The 27523-nt window shown below is 32.2% G+C and overlaps 1 protein-coding gene across 1 annotated transcript; it reads right to left on the minus strand.

The window, feature by feature from the left end:
• Positions 1–3274: 3274 nt before the first annotated feature.
• On the minus strand, positions 3275–26345 carry LOC106880737 (receptor expression-enhancing protein 5). The gene is made up of 5 exons (XM_014930819.3): positions 26150–26345; positions 13825–13918; positions 13106–13244; positions 5750–5894; positions 3275–4827 (listed from the first exon to the last, which is right to left on the minus strand). The coding sequence occupies exons 1-5, from the start codon at positions 26289–26291 to the stop codon at positions 4745–4747; spliced, it is 603 nt and encodes a 200-aa protein (XP_014786305.1). The 5' UTR covers positions 26292–26345; the 3' UTR covers positions 3275–4744.
• Positions 26346–27523: the final 1178 nt, after the last annotated feature.

The following is a 27523-nucleotide window of genomic DNA, read 5'->3' on the forward strand; positions in this document are numbered from 1 at the left end:
GTTGGACTGGTACTATGCTAATTTGGCTTACACACAATATTCACAGGATCTTGTGTATACAGGCCCAAAAGTAGGTTTACAGTTATTCAACTATCTCTTTCGCATTCATATATTAAGTTTAGATCTTGATTATGAAAAAATATGAAACCATTATTTTATGCGAATTTAGTTAATTGTAAGATGGAAATTTAAATGTGATAAAATGTTTTAAAAGAAATTTAAAGTGCCTATGTGATAACTATAAACCTACATTTGGGCCACCTTCTATATAGAGACATGTGATAATGTATGTATGAATGTGTTTTCTTGTCCTGACATCACATGATGACAGTTGTAAATGAGTTTTACTGCCATACAAGTAGTGTCATTCATTTTCAATATTCTGTAAAAACATGTCTGGCCATAGGGAATTATTGCCTTCCTTTGAAACAGGTGAGTATTGGCAGCAAGAAGAGCATCCAGCTGTAGAAAATCTACCTTGATAAACTCCATCTTGACATGTTCAGATAATCTAAATTTCAGATAATTGATGTTCAGATTACTGAGGTTTGACTCTAATACTCAAAGGAATAATTTTTTGTTAGAACAAGAATACTCAAAGGAATATTTTGTTAGAACAGGAAGAAATTTTTTTTATCAGCCAACTTTTCAACAAAGTGTAATTCTAGAAAAATGTACATGGTTGGGCAGCAGCAAGCAGGCAGAAGGAGATTTAGAACATCAAAGAAAATTCTTAGCAGTATTTCTTCCAGATCTTTATATTCTGAGTTTAAATCCTGCCAAGGTCAACTTTGCTTTTCATCCCTTTGGGGTCAATTAAAATAAAATACCAGTCAAGTCCTGGCATCAATATAATCAACTTGTCCTCTCTCCTCAAAAATTACTGGCCTTGAATCTGCAACTTAATAGTGTTCAGCTCAGGGTTGTAATCTCAGCCATTTATATACCAAGTAAAATGGGTTACGGCTGGGGCAGACTGAGCTGTTGGTCAAATGGGCACTGCCTGAGGGGCCTGCATTCTAAATGTTAACTCTACTAAAACACACATTCAAAGGGGCCCAGTAAATAATTATGCCCGTGAGTCCTTAATACTCTCAGTTTGCCCCTGGGTTAAGGCATTATCAGTCCAGGGGCTCAAGAAAAAAAAGAAAAGGTACAATGAATGTAATAAAGAGAACAAAAGCAGAATATTTGGTTGCCACTATAATGTTTGTTCTGATAAATCAACTACATACTTTTGCTTCTGCTGTTTCCTTTGATAACTCTCTTGAAATTCTTTAATTTTTCTAAGAAATGTTCAAGCTAATTTATCAACCACGACCTCACCTGTGCTTGTGCCATGTAAAAAACACTTGGTGTTAAGAAGGGCATCCGGCTGTAAAAATCCTGCCTTGCCAGCTCCTGTCAAACTGTCCCACCCATGCCAGCATGGAAAGTGGACATTAAACAATGATGATGATCTATAAAAACCACAGACACAGGCCCAGCTCATCTTAACTTATTAAAAAAGAAAAAAAAAGTTATTGCTAACAAAACAATTGCTTCTTTAGTAACAAATTTTAGTGTAGTTTGAAAATTTCTGGTTTATCTTATCTTCCAGCACTGTAATGGACAATTTTTCATTTACCATGAAGTATAGTTTGTACAGCTCTTGATATTTTTGTTTAGTCATGATTGTGTAGACATATAATCAAAAGCATTTCAATTATAACCAACCACCTCAATGTATCAAGGATGTTATATCAGGTGTCTTTATCTAAACAAATAGGATAAGAAGATTTAACTATTATGTTTAGGTCAAGTAACCATACTTGCATTGCTCATACTGCTTCTGATTTTCCTCATTTATAATGGAAAATCCCATATTTAGCAGCATGTGATTTCCATTTTTCATGTTTCTCCTATAATCAGAGCTTTTTGTTCTGTGCCCATGTCTATCTCGGCCAGTTATATACCAAGTAAAATGGGTTAAGGCTGGGGCAGACTGAGCTGTTGGTCAAATGGGCAGCGCCTGAGGGGCCTGCACTTTAAATGTTAACTCTACTAGAACACACATTCAAAGGGACCCAGTAAATAATTATGCCCATGAGCCCTTAATACTCAGTCTATCTCCCCTATCAAATGCATGTAAAATTAAGTTTTGTTCATTCATCTTGCTCTTTAGCAGATTTTACTCTAGAGAAATTTTGCAAAGGACAGTAATCTTAAAAAATGTCTACAAAACTGTAGCTTTTCTACTTGTCCTTGAAGTAGATATTGGTTTTGAGAGAACAGCACAACTCTGAAGTTCATTTGCCAGCCAGCACTAAAACATTTATAATGTCAAAATATCCAAGTTTGCAGAACCAGTCAGCCTATTGCAATCTTAACTCTTTGGATACCAACCTAAGAACACCCCTGGTTTTACACTACAAATTTTGTGATCTAAATTGAAACTGGCTGTAAAAATTTCATGACAGGGTTACCAGGTACATTGCACCCCCCCCCCCCCCCCCACACACACACAACTGGGATGATGGAATTCTATAGGATTGTAGCTTTGTGCTACTTGAGCAAAGAATACAGGTGACTTCTTAGGTTGAAAGTGCCAAGTCCAAGTCTTAAGTTATCCTAAAAATTAGTACAATCATCGATTCAAAACAAAACTATATAATGCAGTCAAGATATCCTATTTATGCAGATTTGTTTTAACTTGATAAGAGTCAAACATCTTTAGATCAGAAGGTAGGATTACGACAAATAGATTAGTTTTGTTGGTATGCTGCCACGAGCTGAACAGATATATTGTTTGCCAATATCCATAAAGTAGAGTGGTGCACCAATCATGTAGAAATAGAAGTTCCTCGTTACAGTAAATTATTTACACTAGTTCCAAAGATATTAAAATTTTTATCCATGCTACTTCGACTTGGATAGAAACTTGATGCAGCATGCCTTTCCTATCACCAATCCTAGTTTTTCAAGTCAGTAATCTTATTCCACTGGTTTTTGAACAGGTACACATCAGCTGTTTGTAATATCAGCACATTACCATTTTAGTAACAAGTGATGGAATGTCAGCATCTGCAGTTACACACAACGGGCTTTCACAGTTTCCATCTGTCAATTCGACTCATGAGACTTATTGGCCCAGGGCTGTATAGTAGAAGACACTTGCCCAAGGTGCCACACACAGATCAAATTTGAAACATGGTTGAAAAGCAAATTTAAGCACACAGCCATGCAAAGTAAGTGTGAAAATTAAAACATTCAGGAAAGAAAAAAAAATTCCAGCTTTTGAAGAATTATTATTCACTTTTATTTAAGTTACCATAGTTACAATAACTTTTTAAATAACGTTTTTCTTTTTCGAAACAATGAGTAAGAAAAAGCAACCAAATTTAATTTCGTTAGGAATCTTGAATTTGAATAGTTTCATAGAGAAAATATGAGTAGAATGATGTTTACAAAAAAAAAAAAATGATGGCAAAATAGTTAATTCAGATGAAGCTTGTGAGAAGTGGGGGAGGAAAAAAAACATACAAAGGACAATTAAAGAGAAAACTGAGTTTTATTTACATATTATCACCAAAAGGGGAAGTGTAGAAAAATATTCCACATGACTTACACGCAGCGTGATTTTCTTGTAGATCCATTATTGGAATGCATACAATGTTCTAAACAAAAACACATAACCTTTCACAGTACTACATGCACAGCCAAAGAATATGGTAATCACAGCAGGCACCAAGCAGTGAAATGGTCACTTAAAAGAAGCCAAGAAGTTAATTGCTATTTTGTGATGGAAGCAAAGAAATTCTCTGCTTCGCTTCTGACATACAAAAACAAAATAGTTGCATTCATGTAGAGTGGAAGTGGGGGGATAGTTCTTTAAAACATCAATAACACTCCAGAAAGTAGATGTCAGTAATTAGAATTTAGCTATGAAATATTTGGAAGTTATGTTTGGGAAGGGATAAAAAAAATTTTAAAAAAAAACATCCATATAATAATGGCAAATTATTGTTCCAGCCAAAAGATATGTAGATGAGAGAAAGATTAAATGGTGCTTTGATAATTACCAGGAAAGTATTCAAACTAAAAATACTTTCATAAAACAATATTGAAAACTGTTTTTAGTTATATTATAAACTTAGTAAAAATCTATATTTATTGGGAAAAGAAATTTCCAGATATTAATTAAAGTTTTGCTTTTTTTTTTTTCTTCTCAATAACTATGGAGACAAATCATTGCACCCAATGTAGCAAAAATGCAGTTAAGCACCAGCAAATGTTTGAAGTGTTCCAAGATCCATTTCAGAATCAAACACTGAGCTGAATCAAATTTCTTGATGTTTAACACTTGAATTGGTGCCATCTTAGCTAAATATGACATGGTGGTATTAAAAGAGGAGAGTATATTTTTAATCAAAAACAAAATATTACAACATATTCTTCAAATAGAAAAATACAAAAGTAAAACTAGTACATTGATATACAAACAACTTCATAAGAGTCTAAATGGCAAGGACCAGAAACAAAAATTGGAATGCCAGATAAAAAAAAATTAAAAGGGCCTTGCAGTACAGGTTTAAGAAAAAAAAAAAAAAAATTGAAGCATTAGAAAAGAGATGGCTGAAATGATTGTTTGGGTTAAATAGTTTTAATAGCTGGAAGGCTGGATTTGTGGCAGAAAAGTAGACACTCCAATGAAATCTTCACTTCTGTTGGTATTTATTTTTACATTTCTTTCACTTTGTTTTTCTTACTCAGCTTTTTCTCCTTTCAATGCATCAGCGGCATAGTCAGCAGCAGCATCTGTAGCAGCTTTAGATAAATTTTTCTTCACTGCAAGTATAAAAAGGTATATAGTATCAAAATCATTACAAGCTCATGTTATATCAACACTATTCAGATGATTTCATTTGAAATTTCAGTCAGTCTGTTAAATGCCAATTGTAACCAAATTGTGGATTCAAATTCCTGAACATAATTGTTTGCCGAGTCGCATAAACCCTCCAGCATTTAAACTGACCATATCTGGCCTGATCCAGCCTCTTGCACCGACCATACAATGCCATTCTGAAAACAATCACACCATCAAAATCCAAGTTATGAGAATGTAGGATTCATTGATAACAATGTGAAATAAGCATTGCATTTAATAGTAATATGAATGCCAAAGGATTAAAAGCTAAAAAAGGTTGACTAGTGTTCTGTTAAGTTTTCACAAATCCTTACTTAGCTCCATATCAAGCAAATGAAAAATACTCAAATATAAAATAAACTACAAAAGTGAATTTAATTTAAAATAAGAGGTGGTAGTACACTAAAGCTATCGGTTATATGTCAATTTTTTTTTTTACTGCTTTAAGGTTAATACAGGTTGACCTGCCTTAACTTAATATTAACCTTAAGTATCAGGAAATCCAACCTTTTCAGAAGTGAAGATACATCAAGAAGACTGGAATTTTAGTCATAAGTGGATGCTTTCAGCCTTGTGCAATAATTAAACTTACATCAAGGTTCAACTCTTCCAAATTAGAGTACTACTGCCATATCGAAACTGGTGTTTCCTTTTCACTCAACAACCTTTTTCAAATTTAAGAGTTCATGTCAACAGGTTATTGCTCTCTTCAGTTTTGTTATTTCTTTCTACCTCAACAGGCTTTTATCAAGATAGGCAACTGAAGGCTTTAATTTACTACTAACCACAAAGTTCCTCACTTTAAATCTTAAAAAAAAAAAAAAAAAAAGGAAATCAAATTACCTTCATCAGCTGTTTGGTTAAGGGAGGAGATAGCATCATCAAGAGTAGATTCGTGTTTGAGGAAAAACACTTTTATAACTTTGTTGTAGATCATATCAGATCCATTATGAGGAATAGGAGCCATACACCAAAGCATAAAACCACACTGAAATATAAAACAACTTAGCAATTTCTACACAGGCAAAATTTATATGAAATAAAAATTGTAACTTAAAAACTACTGATTTGAATTCAAATCAAAGACAATATGCTTAATGTTTATCATCAATTAATGTTCAAATTTCATACGGACATAGATTGGACAATTTGCCACGGCGCCCAAGGACTGTATCATGCTCTGTCTGGCGTACATTTTGCAGCCAGATGCCCTCCCCAATCCTAACCACTTCAGTGTGTACTAGGCATGATTTTTTTCCACACCCCCAACACTAGTGAGAACACACCATGCACCTATACCCTGAGAAGCAGCTTTATGCTAGATGTGGAGATAAAGTACAGGAAAAGCAGAACAGGTTTCTTACTGCAGGTGATCAGGGAAGACATACTAGCAATTGGTCTACTTTGCAAGGTTTTGTGCAAATCCAAAACAAAATATTTATAAATACTCTTTATAAACAGCTATCTTCAAATGCCTAGAAAATCCAATGCATTTTACAAACATTTGACCCCAAATAGAATTGGACAGACTACCACTATATTTACACCTACTAAAAAGGCATACTATATCTTTGGATATTAACTCAATCACTTTATTTCTGAATGAATTTACAAATAAAAGTTACTAGTCCAAATCTAATTTACTAATGTACACAAGCAAGACATCTGATGTTGATCAGAGATTGACTAATTGCAATGAAGTGTACATATATAAACATTAAGATTACCCCTGACAGGAAAAAATCTTATCAAATGACTATTCTATATTCATGATCAGCACAGACACTGGAATAGTAAAGTTCAGACCAGTTCAAAATATAATATATAAGTGAAATATATTTTAATAGAAAAAAATTTGATTGAATGCTTAGCCATATAATGCTTATCTACAGAGAGAAAGAGAGAGGTGTGTACGTGCACACATATTTCTAGTTTATTTAAAAAAAAAAAAAAAAAAAAAAAAGGTGTTGGTATTTTTTAGCTTGCATCTGATCATTAACAAAATTTAATTAGGCAAGACACTGGTAATAAATTACTTATGTTCAAGCTCAGTAAATATAAAATGAAAAAAAAATCAAAGTATTATAAAGAAAATGTAACACTTATAAATTGTATGCTATCAGATATTAAGAATTAGATGATAAAATGAAGCCAGTGAATGTACTTATATCCTCCCACTTTAGAATTAACATTTATAGTGTAAGTAGTAACCATAGTAACATTAGGATATGGCAATTTTGTTTGAAACACGAGCTGGTTGATGCAGCAGGACCAATACCTTAACAGTCTCTGAAAAGATTTGATAGCCCAAAACAGAAAGATGCTGTTATAGGATACTCGCCAAAATGTATTTAAAAACATGCCAACAGATAATTAAATCTGTGTGTGTGTGTGTGTGTGTGTGTGTGTGTGTGTGTGTGTGTGTGTGTGTACATGGATGCATGTGTATATGTATACCTATGCAATGTGCATATGTATATAAACACACATACATAAACACGTGTTAGCCCTAAGAAATTCCCCAATTCATAAAAACCTGAAGATTTACAATTAAAGAGGGAAAAATGAGGAAAATAGAAACTTTAAAAAAAAATTACTTCTACAAGTTTCAGTTTACAAAGACAAGGTACATTTTTCAAAAATATAGGTCTTAAAATAATATGCATAAAATTTTCAGGGTAAGGATAGTAAGAAGATTACATAAACGATATAAAATGGTTATCTATCATTGCAAAATAAACGCAAGAAATTTTATATTAGTGAAGAAAAATAAAATCCCTTGCCAACACTGCTAGTAGGAAAGGATTGAATGGGTTTGAGTAACAGCCTTAGCATCAGTTATTCTCATACTTAACAACGCTTGACTTGCTAAAGGCTGCTCTAATTACCTCACCCCATGTTATCCTTAGTCTACTTTTTTGGCTACCTCTAGCATTTTACTAGTCATCCACTAGTCTTATAAACTAGTTTATATTAACAGTCATCTGCTACACTAAGCACAGCTGATAGCCAGCACATTATTCACAGCCTGTATACCGCCACTGCAGATGCTGTCTTCACTGCACAAGTTTCACCATTCTATAAACATGACAATCTACTTTTTATATGGTGAGAGAGTACAAAGTTTGTACTCTAACCAGTTATTGTCTAATCTGATCAGTAGCCAAGATACCAAAGCCTAACTACTTGTGAATTATATCAAACTTGGTTGCTCTATCAATTCTACCAGTATATTTATAAAAAAAAGTATAGGTCCTTTTTAAATGTGTCCCACCTCCTGAAACATGCACATAACATTGAATACACAATTATATTACTTAGGCTTTGTAATTTCCCCCCATAAATTTTTGAAAATGATGAGATCCTTTTCATATGGCATATAAAAATTCAATTTCCATAAATACCAAAGTAGTGAATTCTAAAATAATTCTAGAAGACCTACTGGACTTTAAAAGCCTTTAAACTAGAAAAAGTACAAATAAAATGGAATTTATATTGGTACAATTTCCAGTTAAATAAATATGAACACCATACATGAGGCTTTGTTTTCCCCTATTATAAGTTTGTCATGTTTTTATCAGATTTATGGTAACACTGAGTTGAAGTTGTTGTTTGAACTACATTAAGAAAATTAGCCTAATATATTAAAGTATTAAGTATAAGAGATATTGAGTCATAGATGTGATTGAAATTGTTTTCATTGTTGTTGCTTGTAAAAGTATTTTAAAAGCTACAAATGAAGTATGCAAATCTAAAACATTACATATAAAAAAAAAAAGGCTCAAATGAAAAGTTCAATTTTTAAAGTGTTAAAGAACAGAATATAGAACAGGTTTAATGATTGGAAAAAAATAAATTCAAATTCCTTTCAACTAAATCAAAATAATAGCCAATAATGTAACTATCGTTTTTCTAATTAAATGTTTATCATAGTAAATGAAAATATATACACAATATCTATTTAAATATGCTGCTGCTTTCTTCAAAATTTTATAACTGCTATCAACAAATATTTAAAAACTGATACCAAGTCGATATATGAAAAATATTCTAGATATTAAGGAATAATTTATCCTTGATAAATTAAATATTCTACAAAATTATTAGTGTCAATTTTCAGAGCCTGCAAATTCCATTACAATAGGTTTTAGTGCTAAAGTGTCAACTACATGGCCATGTATTGAAGCTTTTGGCTAATGCCTCCTCAGACTAAGCACTTAATTTGTAACAATCTTCTTTACACACTTAGCAGTAAGAATAGACTACAAAAACAATTGCTTTTAACAATATGCAAAACTAAAAATGCTAACATAAAAATAGATTAAAATATATCAATGTCAAATCTGGAGTCAAAAGATTCCTTGAACAAGACAAAATTTGGCAAATTTTGCACATTGTCAATTAAAGGTTTCTAACAATATGAAAAAGTATTAGTTCAATGTTTTAAAAGAGTTAAATTATAGTTCAAATATTTTTAAATAGAAAACATTTTTGAAATGTCACAAGAAAAAAAAATTAAGTTTGAAAGTTTGAGTATAAGTGTGAAAATTAAATTTTCTTCAAATTATACATTTTAAAAAATAAGACTAATAGAATTTTGTCAACTTAAAGCTGTTCTTGCGACAATGTTACTTTGTAATTTCAAAATTATTCTGTAAAATGGGTATCCTGTACTACAATTTAAATACCAAAACCGTTTACATTTTATTACTTCTCTCAGAGATCAAACAATACAGGCTTAACTTTGAATGCCATTAATTGTAACATACAGTAAAAGTTTCAATAGCAACAACCTATTATTAATAGGTAAACACAATCTTTATTCGAAACGTGCTTTGCAGCATTAATCTACTTTAAGTTAGAAACTAATGAACTGACTTTGAAACACGTATCAGTATAGGGTTAAAATTGCTACTTGCTGACAGAACAGACTGCTATAGAGCTTTAAAATCTATATTGCTGTTGGGAAGAGAGAAAATAAGAATTATAACAATTAGCAAATTTTCTATTGCAAATTCCCTTCCAGAGTTAATATAAAAATGGTTTGCGATTTGCAAAATTTCGAGTCAAAAACATTGTATACTTTACATAATTAATCCTAGACATTCAATAATTAAATCCAACAAGATATCAATCTGCTATCTGAAAGATGAACAATCCATCACATTGTTAATCTATAATACATTCCCAAATACTACAGAGATAACAAATTTTATGAGTTGCAAAACCAATAAGATTTGTAACAACTTCTTGAGCAGGCAAAAATTCACTAGAAACCATCCACTGAGTTAAAATGCCTCTTAGCTAAGAGAGCACATTGTTATACACTAATACCGGAAATTTAAAAAAATAAATTACCCATTAAACCATAATAACCCTTTAAGCATTTAAACTAGCCTGAATATTCTGTTTAATGTTCAAAACCAGCCACTTCTGATATGTCATACCTACTCTACAACGTAGTTCTAAAAATAAAACATCAAAATCATGAAGCTATGAAATAATGTATGATTAATACAAAAGAATGTGTAAAAGCATTCAAGTTGACAATCTGAAGACTAAAGGGTTAAGATGTATTGTGACATTGAGTTATGGACATGCAAATAAATTTTTATATCTTTATTACTGTATTTTAGGAGGGTTATTCTGCCAATAAAAATGCATGCACATACTAGTTGTAATTAATTTTATAAATTGCTTGATTAGTTAAGTCCCACAATATTTCTACAACATTTATGATCTCCAGAATAGATTATTTGTAGATGATTTAAGCTTTGCAAAATTCAGACATTCATAATGCTGGTCTAGTTGGATATATTTTAATTGTATTTTCACCTAAGGTTTCAGAAAATTAGAAAGAAAAAAAAATCTACAAACACTAGCTTTGATTTAAGCAAATGTGTTACAAATATAGATTTAATCTGCAGTTTAAACTAGTTAACTGTTTTAAGAACTGCAAAGTAAAATTTTGTAAAAGCTATTTCATTATATAATGAAAGTAGTCATATCTAAATATTTAAGAATGCATAAAAATATTGACACTTAAAAGTTTCCATGGAATAAAAACCAGTCTAAAACAGTTGTAATAAAATTTTAAAACAATGTAAAAAATGTTTTCAAAATGATCCTACACCAAAAATAATTACATGCACTGTACTTCCCAGCAAAAGCCAAATCCATATGTATTACCAATAAACACAGAGACAACTTCAAAAGAAAACAGTCCAAAACCTTTATCAAGTTTGCTTTAATTTAGAAAAAGACAAAACGCTTAGAGTTGGACTGAAAACGTTGCACTCATCTTAGTAAAAAGAGAAATTAGGGATTGGTACCATTAGGAAACCTGTCAGAAGATCAGCTTGAAAGAACAGTTAAAGCAGAATTTTAACTCATCTGAAATTTTTTCCTTTGTTTTAACACTTAAATCTAAATGCCACTTACCTTGACTTGAAGCTAGGTTATATTTAAAAAACAAAATACTAAAACATCAAATATGTAAAAATTAAATGCACAAATTTATTGGGAAAACAAGTATTAAGAACAGATGCAAAAATTAGACTTGTAAAAGACAAGATAATTAACAAAAGCAACACTAGTTTCAAATGTTTCTAATTTGATAAACTTTTATTTTGAAAAATTATAAGTGCTAGAGAGTATTTTAATAGGATTTATATCTTAATAAATATTTGCTAAAATAAATTTTTTATTTCAGCAAATGCCTTTTGCTTCAATCTTATAATTCCAACCAAATGTAAAATATTTGACTATCAAAAATATAAGAAACCAAAGATGAAAATTGAGATTCTGAAAATACTTCACAGAAAACACCCATCTCATTGAAACAGACTTTAAAGACTGGAAAAGGGATCAGAATCTTCACTAGAACTTTAAAAAACAAGTTTGGTGAATTCACTCAGGGAAATATATTTTTAAATGGACAAAATGTCTAATGAAAAATAAAGCCAGAAAGTCACCCAAACAGAATTCTGCCAACTGTTTCATATTCCTCAAAATATATTAAATTTTAAAAAATGGAAACAAAACTCTTGGAAAGTTTTTAACCATTCCATCTAGGCTTTTCTTATCAAAATTCTAATTAAAATTATATCTAAGCATTTTTTAATTAATGGAGATAAGTTTTAACTGTGTTTGATAAATTTTAGAAATTCTTTTAATAAAAAAGGTCTTCAAATTCATGCTAGGTTGTGTACAGTGCAGTGACTCAAGCCTGCGAATAATGACTTGGAATAACAAAGATAAAAAAAACTAGAAAAGAATCAAGATCAATCTATTTTCTCTTATTTAAAACATTTAGCAACATGAAACCAAAGCCTGAACTCAGGATTCTAATTAGGCTACAAGCAATTCATTAAGGATAAAAGAAAAAAAAAAACATTTAATCCTTCTGGTACCACACTCTCCACCTATGGTACAGTTGTGTAAGCTATCTAAATTAAAACCTTCCATCAAAATATTAAATTCATGTTCCAAACACCAGCTTACAGTTATTTTAATTTTTCATTCTAAACCTCCTTCTCCATCTGGGATATCCTTGTCTCTCTTTTACAAGACCCCCCCATCTCTATTATTCCTTTAATCTTTCAACTGGCATGAAGCTACCTCCTTCAATATTCAGTATTCTCCCACCCCAACTTAACAAGAACCTGGAATAGTACTATAAGTTATTTTAAAAATAACTATGTAGATATACATAGCAAAACAGCATCTCCATATGTTTGAAAACCAGAGCCCCAAATGAGAGGAAAAAAAGGAATAGTAATGTATAAATAAATATAAACTGCAGATAGAGAAAACAAGCCGAACCTAAACGTAACTGGTTGTGCTTATGTCAAACAAAAGGTCAAACAACTATGTAATAGACTAGAACATCAGAAAGTTTGAGGTAGGGGAGTACCCCCCCCCCATCTATTGATATTCACCAGTAACAGATTTTCAACATTTGCAATAGAATTGTATCAGTGACCTGGTCTCGGGAGTACAGCAAAAATTCAGACACCTTGAGAAACAGTGACTAATAGAATTTGCATCTTCTTAAATGACTACAAATGATTTGTAAATGCAAGTTGCTTGCAACAAGGATTATATCTACCAATATTGATATATTTATACAGCATTGAATGTAAAACATTCTAAATTCATGGGTGTTTTTTTTAAGTTTAGAAAGCTAAAAATACCTACCTTAAGAAACCAGTAAAATGGTATCCAGAAGAGCACTAAATTAGCAAAGAACTCAACAAGACTGAATACACTAAAAACTACCCAGTACATGAGCCATTGGGTATCATCATCTTTGCGTACACTTTCAATGGCTTTGATTCTGAAAAGACAAAAATACAATGCAATTTAATTTGAATGTTCTGCCAGTTTCAAATTATTTTGCAATACATTCTTAAAATTCATATCCAAAATGAAATTAGCATTATTTTTCTCAAGTATTTCCATACACTTTAACAAACAAGACCAGTTTTTCTCTTAAGTGGAATTGAATCAAGCGTGTTTTGAACTTGAATCTCCAGTTAGAGTAATTTTATATTTTCCTGATATTGAATTTTTAAGATTCAGTTCAGAAACCAAGTTATAATGCAAGGAGGTTATGCTTCATCAGAAGTCTGCAGTTAAATTACCTTCAACACAAGTTTTCATGATAGTACCAATCTTAGGGAAGTGAAATAGCCAACAGGATTAGACTGTCTTTTACTATTTAACATTACCTTTCTGTTTTGCATTTAAATCTGATTGCTATGCTTCTGGGTTTGTACTCTAATTCAATTATCTATTTAGAGTTCAAAGCAAAATGCCTTGCACCAACATACTATTACAACCATTTCTAATAGTAAATAATCCACTAGAGGCAACAAGAAACAATTTAATTTGTGCCAATCTTCAGATATACTTACGATTTGTAGGCAGGATAACAAAATCCAATAAAGTTACATAAAAAGTCACCACCATATCCAACCATCAAATAAAGACTGACGAATCCAATGATACCTGGAATAAAATAGAAATTATATTTAAGCTAAGAAATATACCAAGACTCAAATTTGAAGATTCAGAAATAAGTTACAAGATACACATTTTATATTGACAGCTGGACACTACAGTAAATAAGCAAATCTACAGTAAATAAATTGTTCCAAAAGGCTCATTAACACTCCTTTAAGATTTCTAAACAGAACAAAAAAAATAAATAAAAGCCATAGAATAACTCATTAGCTGAAACACTCCTTGGACAACAAGGCTTCACTAGTAAATGCAATATAGCTTACTAAAATTATGATACTTCTCAAGCGATGTTCTGGTTTTAGTTGATTAATATTTAAGCATTGAAAAACCCAAATATATTGTAGTTCTGAACTAACTGTAAAACTTGAAATATCAGCAAGTTCATTGCTTTGAACTATATACAGAATTTGAACAAACAAAACCTATCAACTGCTCCAAGCTGAATAATCCAATCTTTACTCTAGATTATTAGAGAGTAAAAAATATAAAGAGCACATGCACAGGTATAATTAGAAAGACAAATATGATACATGGGAAGAAAGATATTTTAATAGATATCATGTGTAAGAAATGTATACTCATACCTTCAGTATGTACAGAAAAGCTGAGTGAAATTAGATATGCAGAGCAGGATGAACCAACTGCAAGTAAGCTGGCTCATAAGTATTCAACTCCATGATAATTTATCAAATTTCAGAATGTCATTTTTAGCGATCGAAAAAGGTGGTGATACAGTCATCTATGACCCATGTCTACAGACTAAAACCAAGCTGTAACTTCAAAAATCTAACAGTAGCTCATACTCTAGCATTTTCAGAAGAGAGTATACTCAACTCAGCACCTAATAAATATTACCAGTACTTGCTTTATCAATACTTAGAGATTCATTGGAATTTGAATTTAAAACATAAAAAGCAGTAAATATTGATAGGCATTTATCTGCTTTATCATCAGTGTCATCACAGCCTTTAAAAAATTTGAAGCCCAAACACTAATTTTCAGTAATCAAGACAAAGTACACTTTCCATTGCCGTACATTTGTGAATTATATTGCTTAAAATAAATTTCTAAAATCCTGACCAATTAAGTTAAAAGCAAAGAAAAACAAAAACAGTAAATTTCATGTCATAGAGAAGTACTTGGCATACATAGACAAGATAATTTGACAGGCATGATAATATATTATTTCTAGTATTTGAACAAATATTTTATCAACTATACAGATGAAATATATCTGAAGCAAAGTGACAACACAAAAATACCATTTGGCCTTTACCTCATGTTCTACAATTTCTACTACCTCATAACCCAGATAATGTGCTTATAAAAAACAAAAAATTAAAAAATGAAGGACATTGATAAAATTTAAACCTGAAAAATCTTATTTTTCATAAAAAGGTTCTCCCAAATTTATATTGGAAATAGGGGACCAATTTCAAAAGACTAAAATTATGTGATTAAAACTTTATAAAGCTGAAGCAATAGTTCTTACTATCATATATTTTATCATTTACAGACTGATATACATATATCTTTTGGGCAGGAGAAAGGGTAGTGTTTGTGATCTTTCCCACTGCCTCCTGAGGGTAGCAGAAGGAAAAAGAGGAAGTTACCCCACACTAGAGACCTGGTCTAATTGCTTGCCACACAGCAGAGTCTGCTAAAGTCTACCACCTAAATAAGCGACAGTAGGATTTGAACCCAGATTACAAAGCTGAAACAAATACCAGTCCAACAATAAGTGCACCAATCCACCACCCTAGACTAGTTTTTTTTTGTTTTTTTTTATTAACTCAAAGAACAAAAAGGCAAAGTTGACCATATTGGGATTTGAACTCAGATTGCCAAGTTTCAGAACAAAAAATAGGCATTTTCATGTGATGCTCTGATGGCTGCCAGTCTATTCTTAAATATTTAAATATAAACATATCAATAGAACATGAACAAAAGGATTTTATAGCTAATTTAATGCAACTCATACTAAAAGCACATTCAGTTCTAACCTTTCATCTATTTGTTAACAGGTTTGCTTTATAATTGCAACATACATTTCATGAAAAAGCTACATTCCATAGATATATATCAATAAAACTAGTTTTCATTTTAGAAAAAAAGAAGTTTATTTACTTAATATTGACTATCAGAATCTACATAGCTATTTTCCCAAAAGCTACATTTATATTCCCAGACAGTTTTACAAAAAGACCAGGATCAATTTCAAGAGTTATAACGAAAGTCTACAATTATTTAAATTACAGACCATGATATTAGCTGAATGACAACAGCTACATTGGGTTTTGAATTTAAGCAAATGTTTAAAATTTACTGAAAAGAACTTTTCAAGAGATTGTTTCATAAAATTCTATTCCAGCAAAATCTATCAAAAACATGAGCAATGAAATACTAAATCCAAGAAATTAAAACATTAAATTACTCAACAAAATATTCCAAGAAACTATTTATGAAATGAACCTGTAACACTCACCATTACGTGTTAAAACCAAAGCCAAAAGCTTGTAGGCATAGGGCTTTATGTAATCCCAAGGATCCATGTTAAAGCTAAACTTATTAACTATGTACAAATAAAATGCTTATGAAATAAAATAGACTTGCAGGTCACTGATAGAATACACTTAAGCCGATGATCAAAGGTTAAGATAAGTAACAAAGTCCTATTTAACAAGTAAAATATAAAATGATAACATTATCAAGAAGTTCTAAAGTATTTTTATATGTCAGCAAATTTAGTGTGATTTTATGATTGGATGCCTCAATGCAATCATGAAGCAGAAATTACTGAGCTCCTTGTTTCTTTGAAGCAAGTGCAGTGGTCATATTAGCAGTTTCTCACCTTGCCACATAGCTCTTGGTATTCTCAATGAAGTCTGTGCATGATCTTTTGGGCTACAGGGGTAGGATAGCAGAGAGCAGACAAGTTGGTGCTACATAATGTGGTTTGCAGATCACTGGAGAAACAAACCCATATGACCAAAGTAGCATTTGATTGCCCAGGGACCCATGTCAATTGGAAGGTTATTCTCAAGCATCTCCAACCATGATTGGAGTTTGGTCTACTCTTAAGATATGGGAGCTGGATGTGAGAGTTTCTAGATTCCAGGGTTCATCCATAAAGATTACAGCATTCATTAACAGCTTTTGTCATCTCAACTTATCCGGCAACCTCCTGTCTCCAGAGCAGTGACAAAGAGATACAAGTCGTTCGTTTTTGGTGGATTTCAAGCCACCAATGATCAGAGAGCAAGAACTGAGCAACACCAAGTCCTTGTTTTTGATAAGGGTGGTTTCTCTCAAATAGAGTACGCATACTCTGCAGAAAAATGGCATAAACCAGAGCAGATGTTTATACTGTGGCTCCCATATCTTAAGCTGGCCATTTTCCCTTACTGGGTAGTCATTGGTGTCACTTATATAGTAGTGGTGCCAACACACTACCTTGAGGTAAGCCATTTTGTTGTAATTAGCTTTGCTTGTTTCTTATTCAAGACGAAGTGGCACCTTTAGGAGGTGCTCATACAAGGTCTGTAAGAACCAGGTCTATTGTCAACAAGACCTTTTTGAGGAAGTAACAAATTCAGTAGACAAATCAACAAAGCTGGTGCCCGTTATCAGTTCCTTCTGAAACACCTTTAGGGTGCTGAGTGACATTAAAAAGTTGGCTTGCAGGTTTGATAGGTTGGAATTAGCTTGTTGAGGGATATATATTGGATATTTTTGTCAGCATGCACTTGTTTGATTTAAGAATCATTTGTGCAAGGTTCAATTTGATCTGCATGAAAATGTTATCCAACCTCCAACCTGAAGGCTTTACTAGCTTCCAGAAGTGCTATTGATAGAGCTCCTTGTGAAAGGATAGCAAAGTTCAATTCAATGGACTTTTTTTTCTTCCTTTTTGTACCTTTGTTCATGGCTTTCCAGTTAAGTTTACAAAAATCAGTGAGGGAATTAACCTGTTCAATAAAGTAGCACCCCCCCCTACCAATCTTTAAAATGGAACCATGTTTTAAGTTCAAATTCTAGGACAAACCTAAAAGTTAAAACCAAGTTCATCATACAAACTGACATGCCAATATAGACATCTCAGATGACTGACCTGAAGGTTGCTCCTATGCATTCAACAGTGTCAATCAGTCTGTTCAGAGCAGACTAAGATTCAGCAACAATTACTAGCAATTTACAGTGTAACCTACCTATTACCTTTGTAAGTCAACATTTTAATTATTCAATAGAAATGTGGTAAAGTATATTGTTACTGAATTAGTGCTCTAAAATGAATGTCTCCCTAACCTTAAGTTAGCCCTGTATATTTTTCTGGACAATTTAACTTATCCTGTGTCTTTATCAGTAACTGACAACTGTTGAATGTCTTATTGTTGACCATGTTAAGATGGATTTGAACTAATTTCTAATTAAAAAGAAAATTAAGTTCTATTTATTAGGCAACTAAGAGAAACAATAGGCTAATACATACATTAGTGACTTACTGAATTGTAATATTAATTAGCTTTCTTTAAAGCAGTGAGCTGGCATAATCATCAGCATGCCAGGTAAAAAGCTTTGCAGTATTTTGTCTACATTCCAAGTTCAAACTCCACTGAGGTTGACTTTGCTTTTCATCCTTTTGGGGTCAATAGAATAAGTAACAGTGGAGCACTGGGGTCAATGTAACCAGCTTACTTGCTCCTTGGAAATTGCTGGCCTTGTGCTAAAATTTGAAACCACTATTTGTCTTTTAGAAAAATGTTCCAATAACAAATCCAACATAGAACAAGATATTCAAGAATAGAGACCTCCTGATGAACAATTAAAACTTATTAATGGAAAAAAAAAGAAGTCTGAAAAATGTTAAAGTATCCAAGAATACTATTAAAATTTTTAAAATCAATGCTATTAACAAAGCAGTAACAAACTACAAAATGAAAGTTTTATTTAAGTGTTTAGTAAAGATAATTGTGTACATTTTTCTAAGCAAGTGTTAAGGAAAAAATTAGAAATTAGCAATATAAAAATGCTTTTCAGCAGGAGCCCACTCAAATAAACAGAATTTGTTCACCAAAAATTCAAAGTGGAATAATTTAGTTTGCTGTGAGGAAGATAATTTGACATTGGAAATAAAACCTTCCAAACTAACTTATTGGATAGAAATTTTATTTATTTATTTATTTATTTTTTTATGCAGGGCATCACATTTTCTTGGATCATACTGTTTCACTTACATTCATTAAATCTTGATGATGTCATTGATAAGTTATACAGAAAAAAAAAAGTCAATTTTGTTAAACTTTTATGAAATCCTCTGTAGACAGTGTACAAATTTAGATACTGAGGTGTCCAGATCACTTCAATAACTTAATCAAAATTAACATAAAATCAGTTTAAGAAAAAATGTCTATCCTATTTCAATAGAGAAAAAAAAATCAGCCAAAGTAGGCAAACAAATAGTTAGATCTAGAGAGCAAAGGGCATTTGACTAAAAACAAAATAAGCAAAGAAACAAATCTTGAAGGTAGCAATTGCAGTGTACTGGTGAATGATTTCAAAGCCGAAAAATATCAATTTTGAAAGTTGTATTCTTTTACATTTAGAAAAAGTGACTGTATCCAAGATCAGAATTATAATTATATTTGTGCTGTTTAAGACTTACAATTATATTTGTGCTGTTTAAGACTAAGTTGTTGGGTGTCTTTTGGAGGGTAGATTTTCAGGATAAGTGAAGGATAGTATCATCACAAGAATGTCGTAAGTGATAGCAAGGTAAATTGTAAATCATAATTGAAATATGAAACAAAGCGCAGAGTAAAGAGAACCTTGTCATTACACTGCAATGAAACAGTTTAACAGGAAACTTTCAGTCCAAGAGAAGGAAAACAAATTGTAGTTAAATATTTGCATGTAGCCAGTTTTCACAGAAGATAATGGTGTGGGTGAAGCAATTTTCTTTTTCCCCAAGAAGTTTTAGGATGTATTAATGACATTAGCTTGTTTAAACAGTGTAAATAGAAACAAAAAGATGTGATGTGATGTTAATGGACCAATTGTTCCTTATAATTAAGATTAACTGCATTTGATAAAAAAGAAAAAGGGGGGCTCAAAAAAATAGTTTTAACTTAGTATTTACCAACAGAATTTATAAATAGTCATTTTATTGAATTATGAATCCTGTTTAGCTGGATAAATCAAGGTGATCTGCTTTCAATGACAATGGATCTAGGCTAGGCTAACCTCTTTGGGCTGCTCTGTAGCCTTGTATGCAAGTCAATATAGTGCATACAATTGTTTTAAATTTAAAGAAATCAAATTCCATCGTATTAGACAAAATTACATTAACTTATATACTGTCCTATAAAAGCCAGTATATAGTCTCATATAAACTAAATAAAAACTATTGTATTAGCACAGTACATCAAGATAACAAATTGATAAACGTTGACATGAGATTGAAATATCACTTTACAGATAGGAATAAACTGTTTAACATCAAAAGCCTGTCATGCTGTTCTCAGTCACACAGTCATACCAAAAAATTAATTTATGAACTAGTTAATATAGTCTATAAGACAATTATCAACCTCATAAAGCCAACATGTGATCTAATTGCTAGACCAGCTCTTGAAGCAATCAGATAATTTCAAAGTATTGGCTTTAAAGTAACAGCCATATTTCCAATCCTAAATGTTATAAATACAAGTTCCTGCCTTTAAAGGTATCGCAAAAGGCCTGGTTGGAAGCCTAACCTTCCAAGTTCTTTTACAGGGATCAGAAAAACTTGATGACTGTTGCAATAATTGTGTGAATCAAAAGGGAATAAATACATTTAAAATAACTGATCTTCCTGTATTTAATTTTACTCAAAGTCAGGAACTTTTCAGCACCCTCTTGTACAAACTCTCAAAGTGAAATGAGCTTGGCTAAAAGTTTAGCCACACACTCGTAGACACATACAAATCAATGTTCAGAAAGTTGAACTGAAAATATATGCCAACTTGATTGGTTGTGTTCCGTAATCAACAGCTGCTGAAAATCACAAATGTTCCTTTGAAGCATTATACCTCAACATTGCAATCTATTAATTACATCCACCCATCCTCTCTAGAAACTTAATAGAACCAAACTTTTCTAAGAACAGTAACGTTCTGCAAGTAAAACTTCAAATATTGAAAATCTTTAAAAAAATGTGTCATGGAAAAAAATTCCCATTCAATCTTACATAAAATTAAATAGTTGAGGACATTGCTTCAAGAATAAAGATACAGAATCCATAATGACCAGCACTAAACCAACCATTGAGCCCTTATGATGACTAAATATCTGATAGAGGTAGCCTAAATATACCTTCAATTTCTATTTCTTTAATGCAGAGAAATCTGTGTAGAAATATTTGCTATGAAATTGGATCAATGAGCTCTGTAAATTTCTTGAAAACAACTTGAATTTAACATTCATAGAAACAGCAAAGGGCCTGAGTTGAGCAAACATTCTTTTTTGGAATGGTATATCTCAAAGTACACACAGAGAGTTACAAGTAATAGCATGTAAACATTGGGTTGAAATGTGGACAGGACTGGAGAATTGGCGTTGAGACCCACGAGCAGCCTACAACTTTCTATCAAGAGTTTTTCAACCCAATATTTATAGGATACTTATAGCTTTATATATATGCTTCGAGATATACTATTTAAAAAAGAAAAAAAAGACTTCACATTCTATCGAAAGTATGATATTCTTGACACATTAAGAGCTTTAGCAGATGAGTACATGAAGGATGCACACAAAATTTCCTGCTGCATTATGTCAGACTAAATATTTGGGAATGCCTATTATATAGAATGATACTAAGTATGTACTCTGATCTTACATTTCGTTTCCTGTTACATTTAAAATCCCAGCTGACTATCAAATAAAACAATAGTAAACATTACTTTCACAGCAACCACTATTTCCTAAATGTGACAATGATCATAAATGTGGTTGCATTAACATTGTAATAAAGTTTCATAAATGGATACTTAAAAATCCAACTCTTACTTCGACTTTAATACTAACGGGGAGTGAACTCAATAAAAATGAATTAGTAACGCTTCTAACCAGTGTGCAGCTGTTTCAAAATAAAAGCATCCTGTCCAGTCTAGACAAGTTTCTCTTTTTTTTTTCTTTTTAATGGCAATTGCTAGTGCTTTTCATATTTCTCCAAGCTGGCATCTGACTGGTACTGAATGGTTTAAAAACTGAAGCAGTTTCTGAGAGACAATTGGAAAACCACTGAGTTTCAAAGACAAAGAAAATATTTATTATTTTTTTAAAATATTTTCTTTTATTCAAGTATATTGATGGAATTCCCCACATGGTTTCAGGCTGTTTCATTGCATGGCACCTTGAGCAAAATGTCTTCTACTATAGCCTTGAGTCGACTAAAGCCCTGTCAGTGGATTTGGTAGATGGAAACTTAACCGGTGCTGGTGCGTTTACGTCCCCATAACTTAACAGAATAAATGCCAGGCTTTAAAAAATTAAATACGGGTGTTGATTCCTTCAACTAAAATTGAAGACGCTGCCCCAACATGGCCAGTCTAATGACTTAAACAAAAAAATAGGGAAGTTCAGTAAATTCCATAGTAGTTAGATGAAGGTAACATTTTGAACCTTGCTTTTTGTCTGCTAAGCAGTAATTTATTTGTGCCCATATGATGGATAAAGGCTGAAACAGTTATATTTTCCACATACATTCAATTCATCGAAATCAATAGCCTAATTGATAAAGAGCATTACCAGTTTTTAAGGATCTTAGCAATAAGCAAAGCAAACAATATTGCATCGCTTCCTTTCGTACTCAATAGAAGTAATGTTCCACCAGCTAAACATGCACTTTAAAACAGTTTGCAACGAGTTGGTGCGCATCCTACATCATTTAACATGCCATAAAAGGAAACGTTATACTTAATATATTTTTTAATCTAAAAATCGATCCATATTTTGCACACTCATTAAGTAAATATCAGGAGCTGAAATTTCAAATGGATGTGATGATTAAAATTGGCAATTGTTCAGGACGTTATTCAAGCGAAGTCACAACCACTCTACTTGAATCAAACCGATAAACATGCCAAGACATTTAATTTTTTTACCTACAAAATAAAAAGCACTACATACTCCAGTCACAAACTAAAAAAAAATCATAAGCCTTTTGAAGGCAACTAGTTAAGAGTATCCAGTTTTTGCAATGTAGAAATTCGTCAGCACTCAATTGTCCGACCTACATTAGGTTGGCTGCTCACGTATATGGAACAGTAGGCATACACAAATTACAATTGGAAACAAAAAAAAAAAACTTCACCTGGTAGACAAGTTCTCATTTACTAGATCTATAAAAACCCACTGACTAGCCATGTCCCCAGTCTCTCCGACCTCCCTCACAATAGTCTCTGCTTCTCTAAACTTACTCCAGAGTCAACTTTTTTTTTTGTTACTACTACTACTACTACTGTGTCATCACCAGACTAGTGTTAAGCACTTAACTCCTGTTACAACTTTGCTGTGAAGCTGTCCTCATAACCACTGCACTACGAGGAAACCTCTTTGCAATCGTTCAACTAGCTGAAAATAATCATATCTCCCTCAACATATACCCTGTACCGAGTAAGGAATGGGACATTAAGTAAATGTAATCCTAACCGCACAAAAATTCTGGATGGTTAGTTATGGCCAGATTGCTGTTAATCCATTTAGAGCCTGCTCGATCAGAACCGATACAATCATAGCCAATTATGATTCTTGTAAAGAAAATAATGCTTTTCTCAGTATTAGCAGGATTAATTGCCATGTCAATCATTGCGAAAAACGTATTTTGGTTATGAAGTAAGGACTACGCGTACATGCTAGCCTCAAAACTGACTAGATTGTTTATACGTTTTCTTGCAAGAAAAGAAAAAGGTAAAAAAAAAAAAAAAAAAAAAAGGTCAAACGATAACGAAATTAATTATTTTTCTACAATTAAGTTATGAAAACATCACGAAGTCCATTTAATTCTGATGCTAAGTTTACTAAGCAAAGCCAACGTAATTGATCATTTAAATCGCTTTATACATCATAACTGAAAGAAAAAAAAAAATCAACTCTCCAACTTAAACAGCTGGTCAAATTTGCTAATTTAAATACGCGCGAAGGAAGCGTTTCAGTAGCGCCAAAATAGATATTCACACGAAAAAGAAAATGATCATAACAATAGAAATTAGAAAAGAACAGCTAGTTTTAAAGACTATCGAAAGCACAGGTTACTCTCGCGGAAATTGAGATTGCATTTAAATCTTAAAATTTTACAATAACCATCGCTGATACACTTGAAAACTAAAATATAAACAAATGTTCTTTCTCATACAACAGCCTAATTGTGTATGTATATGTATACACACACACATATATATATATACATACATACGCGCCTTAGTATGTGTGTCACTTTCATAGCAGTAAAAAGAAATAGGAATCGAGTATTCATTATATGAATAACATTAAAAGATGAAAAGGTAAAAATAAAATCAACGCTCAATGCCTGTCAAGTTAGTAGTGACCTTAATATTAACATAAACCACTAAGTGGGGGGGGGGGGAGGAAAGAAAGAAAGAAACAGATAGGATAAGTTAAATTATCCAAAACCTATCCTCAACTCGAAATATTTCGATCTCAAATAGTAGTTCAAAGAAAAGAGCAGAACATGTAAACGACTTCAGCAAATAAAACCTGGTTTCGTTCATTAAGGATTTAGTTCTCTTCTTTTGAGGGTGTATAGTTGATGGAAATCGAACCAAGTACTACAGACAATCACTTCATCGACCACACGAGAAGGAAAACAAAGGGAAAAAAGAACGAAACATACCATAGACACTCCTTGGTCATCTTATGTTTCGTTGTATTAATTTAAACCTCACTTACGGGAAATTAATACGATTTGTTTCCTTCCAGTGAAGAATAAAATGTTTTATTTATTCTATTTTTTTAGGTTTTCAAATAAATTTGACTTTATACCGGACGCCAAGAGGAACCTAATTTAAAACTCATCCACAAACCTGTTAACTACTAATAATCGAATTGTTGCTGTACTTAATGGCGATCGAACAAGCAAACGATTTAGAAGATGAAAAATTAGGAAAAATTCAAGATGAAATGGGATTGTACATAAAGAAAACACCCAATTTGTAATTTAGCAAGATTTGCTAAATTGAGGAACACATTTCGAAATGTATCGCGGAAGGAGTTCGTTTGATTGTAAAACAGTTTTTGGAAAACATAAAGATGACAGTGCTGCAATGTAATTTACCAGTGACATCGACAATAAAAAAAATTGTTTTAGTACGGTTGTGATATGAAACTTGAATAAAATATGAACTGCGTCATTATTTTTAGAAAATGTTAAGTCGACAAACTACACAGTCAAGCTTTTTCTTTTCTTTTTTCCCTCCCCAATATTTAATAATGCATAATTGAAAACAGTCAGGTAAATTCAAAGCATAAATTTATGTAAGCTGCAGGGTGGTTGTTTAGCTAATTAGAAATTCATTTTGCACAAACTGTATGACAAGAAAGAACATCTGGAAATAGCAGTTAGTGCTGTCAAATAAACCCAGGTAAAGACCGATATATTAATATTAGTCATTCATACATGGAATTGTGTGGAAACCATCCTTCTACATTTAAGAAAAGAAAAAAAAAACCTAATTGATTTCATAGTGGGAGAAAACACTCGACAAATTAGATACATCATATTAAATGACACCTATTTATTAGATAATTTTTTTTTAAATAAACAAAAAAGGGGCGTGCTACATGACAAAAGAAGTTTGACCAGATTAATGTGAGGTTGATTTTGTATTAAATAGGTTCAGTTTTGAATAGAAAACGCCATCCACCAAGGCGTCCCAATCTGAAAGCTATCAGATACTGACACTTAATTAAAAAAATTAATAAAGTACAATATTTCTATCTCGAAATATACAAATGTACAAACTGAAATGTATAGTTTTAAACCAAAAGAAAGAGAAAGAAATGCAGCATCTTGCTGCTGCTAGATGGAGACGTATTTAACTAACAATGGTTAAAGTAAGCTACCAGTTTTATAAAAGAAAAACTTCAATCCCCACAAAATGTCAGTCACCGAGCAAAATTCCAGTGTGAAATGGTGCACAAATAAGTAAGATTTGAACTCACCATAGGCAATATATAATCTTCGTACACCACTTTTAGCTTCAACTTTCGCCAAAAGGTCGGTCACCGCATTCTTTTCATGCAGTGCTTTTTCGAATTTGGCTAAATAGCTGCTTGCCGCCGGCTGAGGGTTAATAGCGACCATCTTGTATGTGTAGCAGTTGTTATGTCCAGCTGCGAAATAGCTACAGTTGATAGTAAGGCCGACAAGATGAAATTGTGGACTAGTTCAACAAGTAGCGCAGTCTATTTCAGCTTCGTGGGAGTGCAAGGCAATTTGCGGCACTCCAAGCATATATTGGACTCGTCCGAAAGAGTTTGTAGCGTTGTTGCATATGACGATGGCGATTTATCATGTGACTGACGATCATGTGACTATCCATCACCATCTTCGTCATCGATGTGGTTGTTTATTCCCCATTACGCGGTGACGCCTCATCTCACTTCAAAACCTTCTTCTACCCAACTGCGCGCATATATTTTCTTAGCTTAGAAAATTTTTATTTGCTATTATAGCGATTGCCTTTTTGATCACTTGTCATATTGATTAGACTTGCATAGTCTGTTATTGTGAGGTTTTTCCCAAGCATTCACTAAGTGTATGTGTAGATCTGGTAATTTTTTTTTTTTTTAAAGATACCTTGATTATTGATATTCCTATTTTTAAAAACAATCCTGACATGTAAAACCAAACTGAAATTATATATACGTTCAGTTTGATTTTATATCTTGCTTTCTTTGCTCTCTCAAAAAGACTGAGTAATTTTATTCATACTAACCGTCTGTATCCCAGCTGCACAAAATAGCTGATAAAGAAGCTATGATAAGTATTTTGTTCAATAGCACACAATTGCAACAATGCATTATGTATGCTCCTAGTAGTCACTGATGATGTAAACTTATGCTACTAATTCAGTAATATTCAAGTCGTATTCTTTTGGCTTGCCGACATATTGGTTATTGATCAATAAAAGCTGTTACAATGGATGAAGCCTTAATTAGGTTGGCCAGGCACGGTTGTCAATTATCGTCTAATTTTAAAATAGATTCTTTAAAATTTTGACAAATATGTTTTGTACAATGATCTAATCAAATCCCATTTTGCATGTGAAATTTCGTGAATAAGAATTCATCTATTCATGTCTACGAATTAATCTATTATTATCCACTTGTTTTTGGCGATTGAGATTATATTGAGCATGTGATTAGCTGTTGCAAAGTTTCTTAATTTATAATCCTATGTAAGGTGCCTTAACTTTACGGTGTGGGACAGGAACATATTCCTTTTGTTAGAGAACATTGCTTTTTAATTTATATCTAAATGTCTCTACATGGTGACAAGTGTTAGCTAATGTTTATGAGGGTGAAGCTGTGTCT

Source organism: Octopus bimaculoides, chromosome 6 (assembly GCF_046866305.1).
Source record: "Octopus bimaculoides isolate indiv1 chromosome 6, ASM4686630v1, whole genome shotgun sequence".
Classification (NCBI taxonomy): domain Eukaryota; kingdom Metazoa; phylum Mollusca; class Cephalopoda; order Octopoda; family Octopodidae; genus Octopus; species Octopus bimaculoides.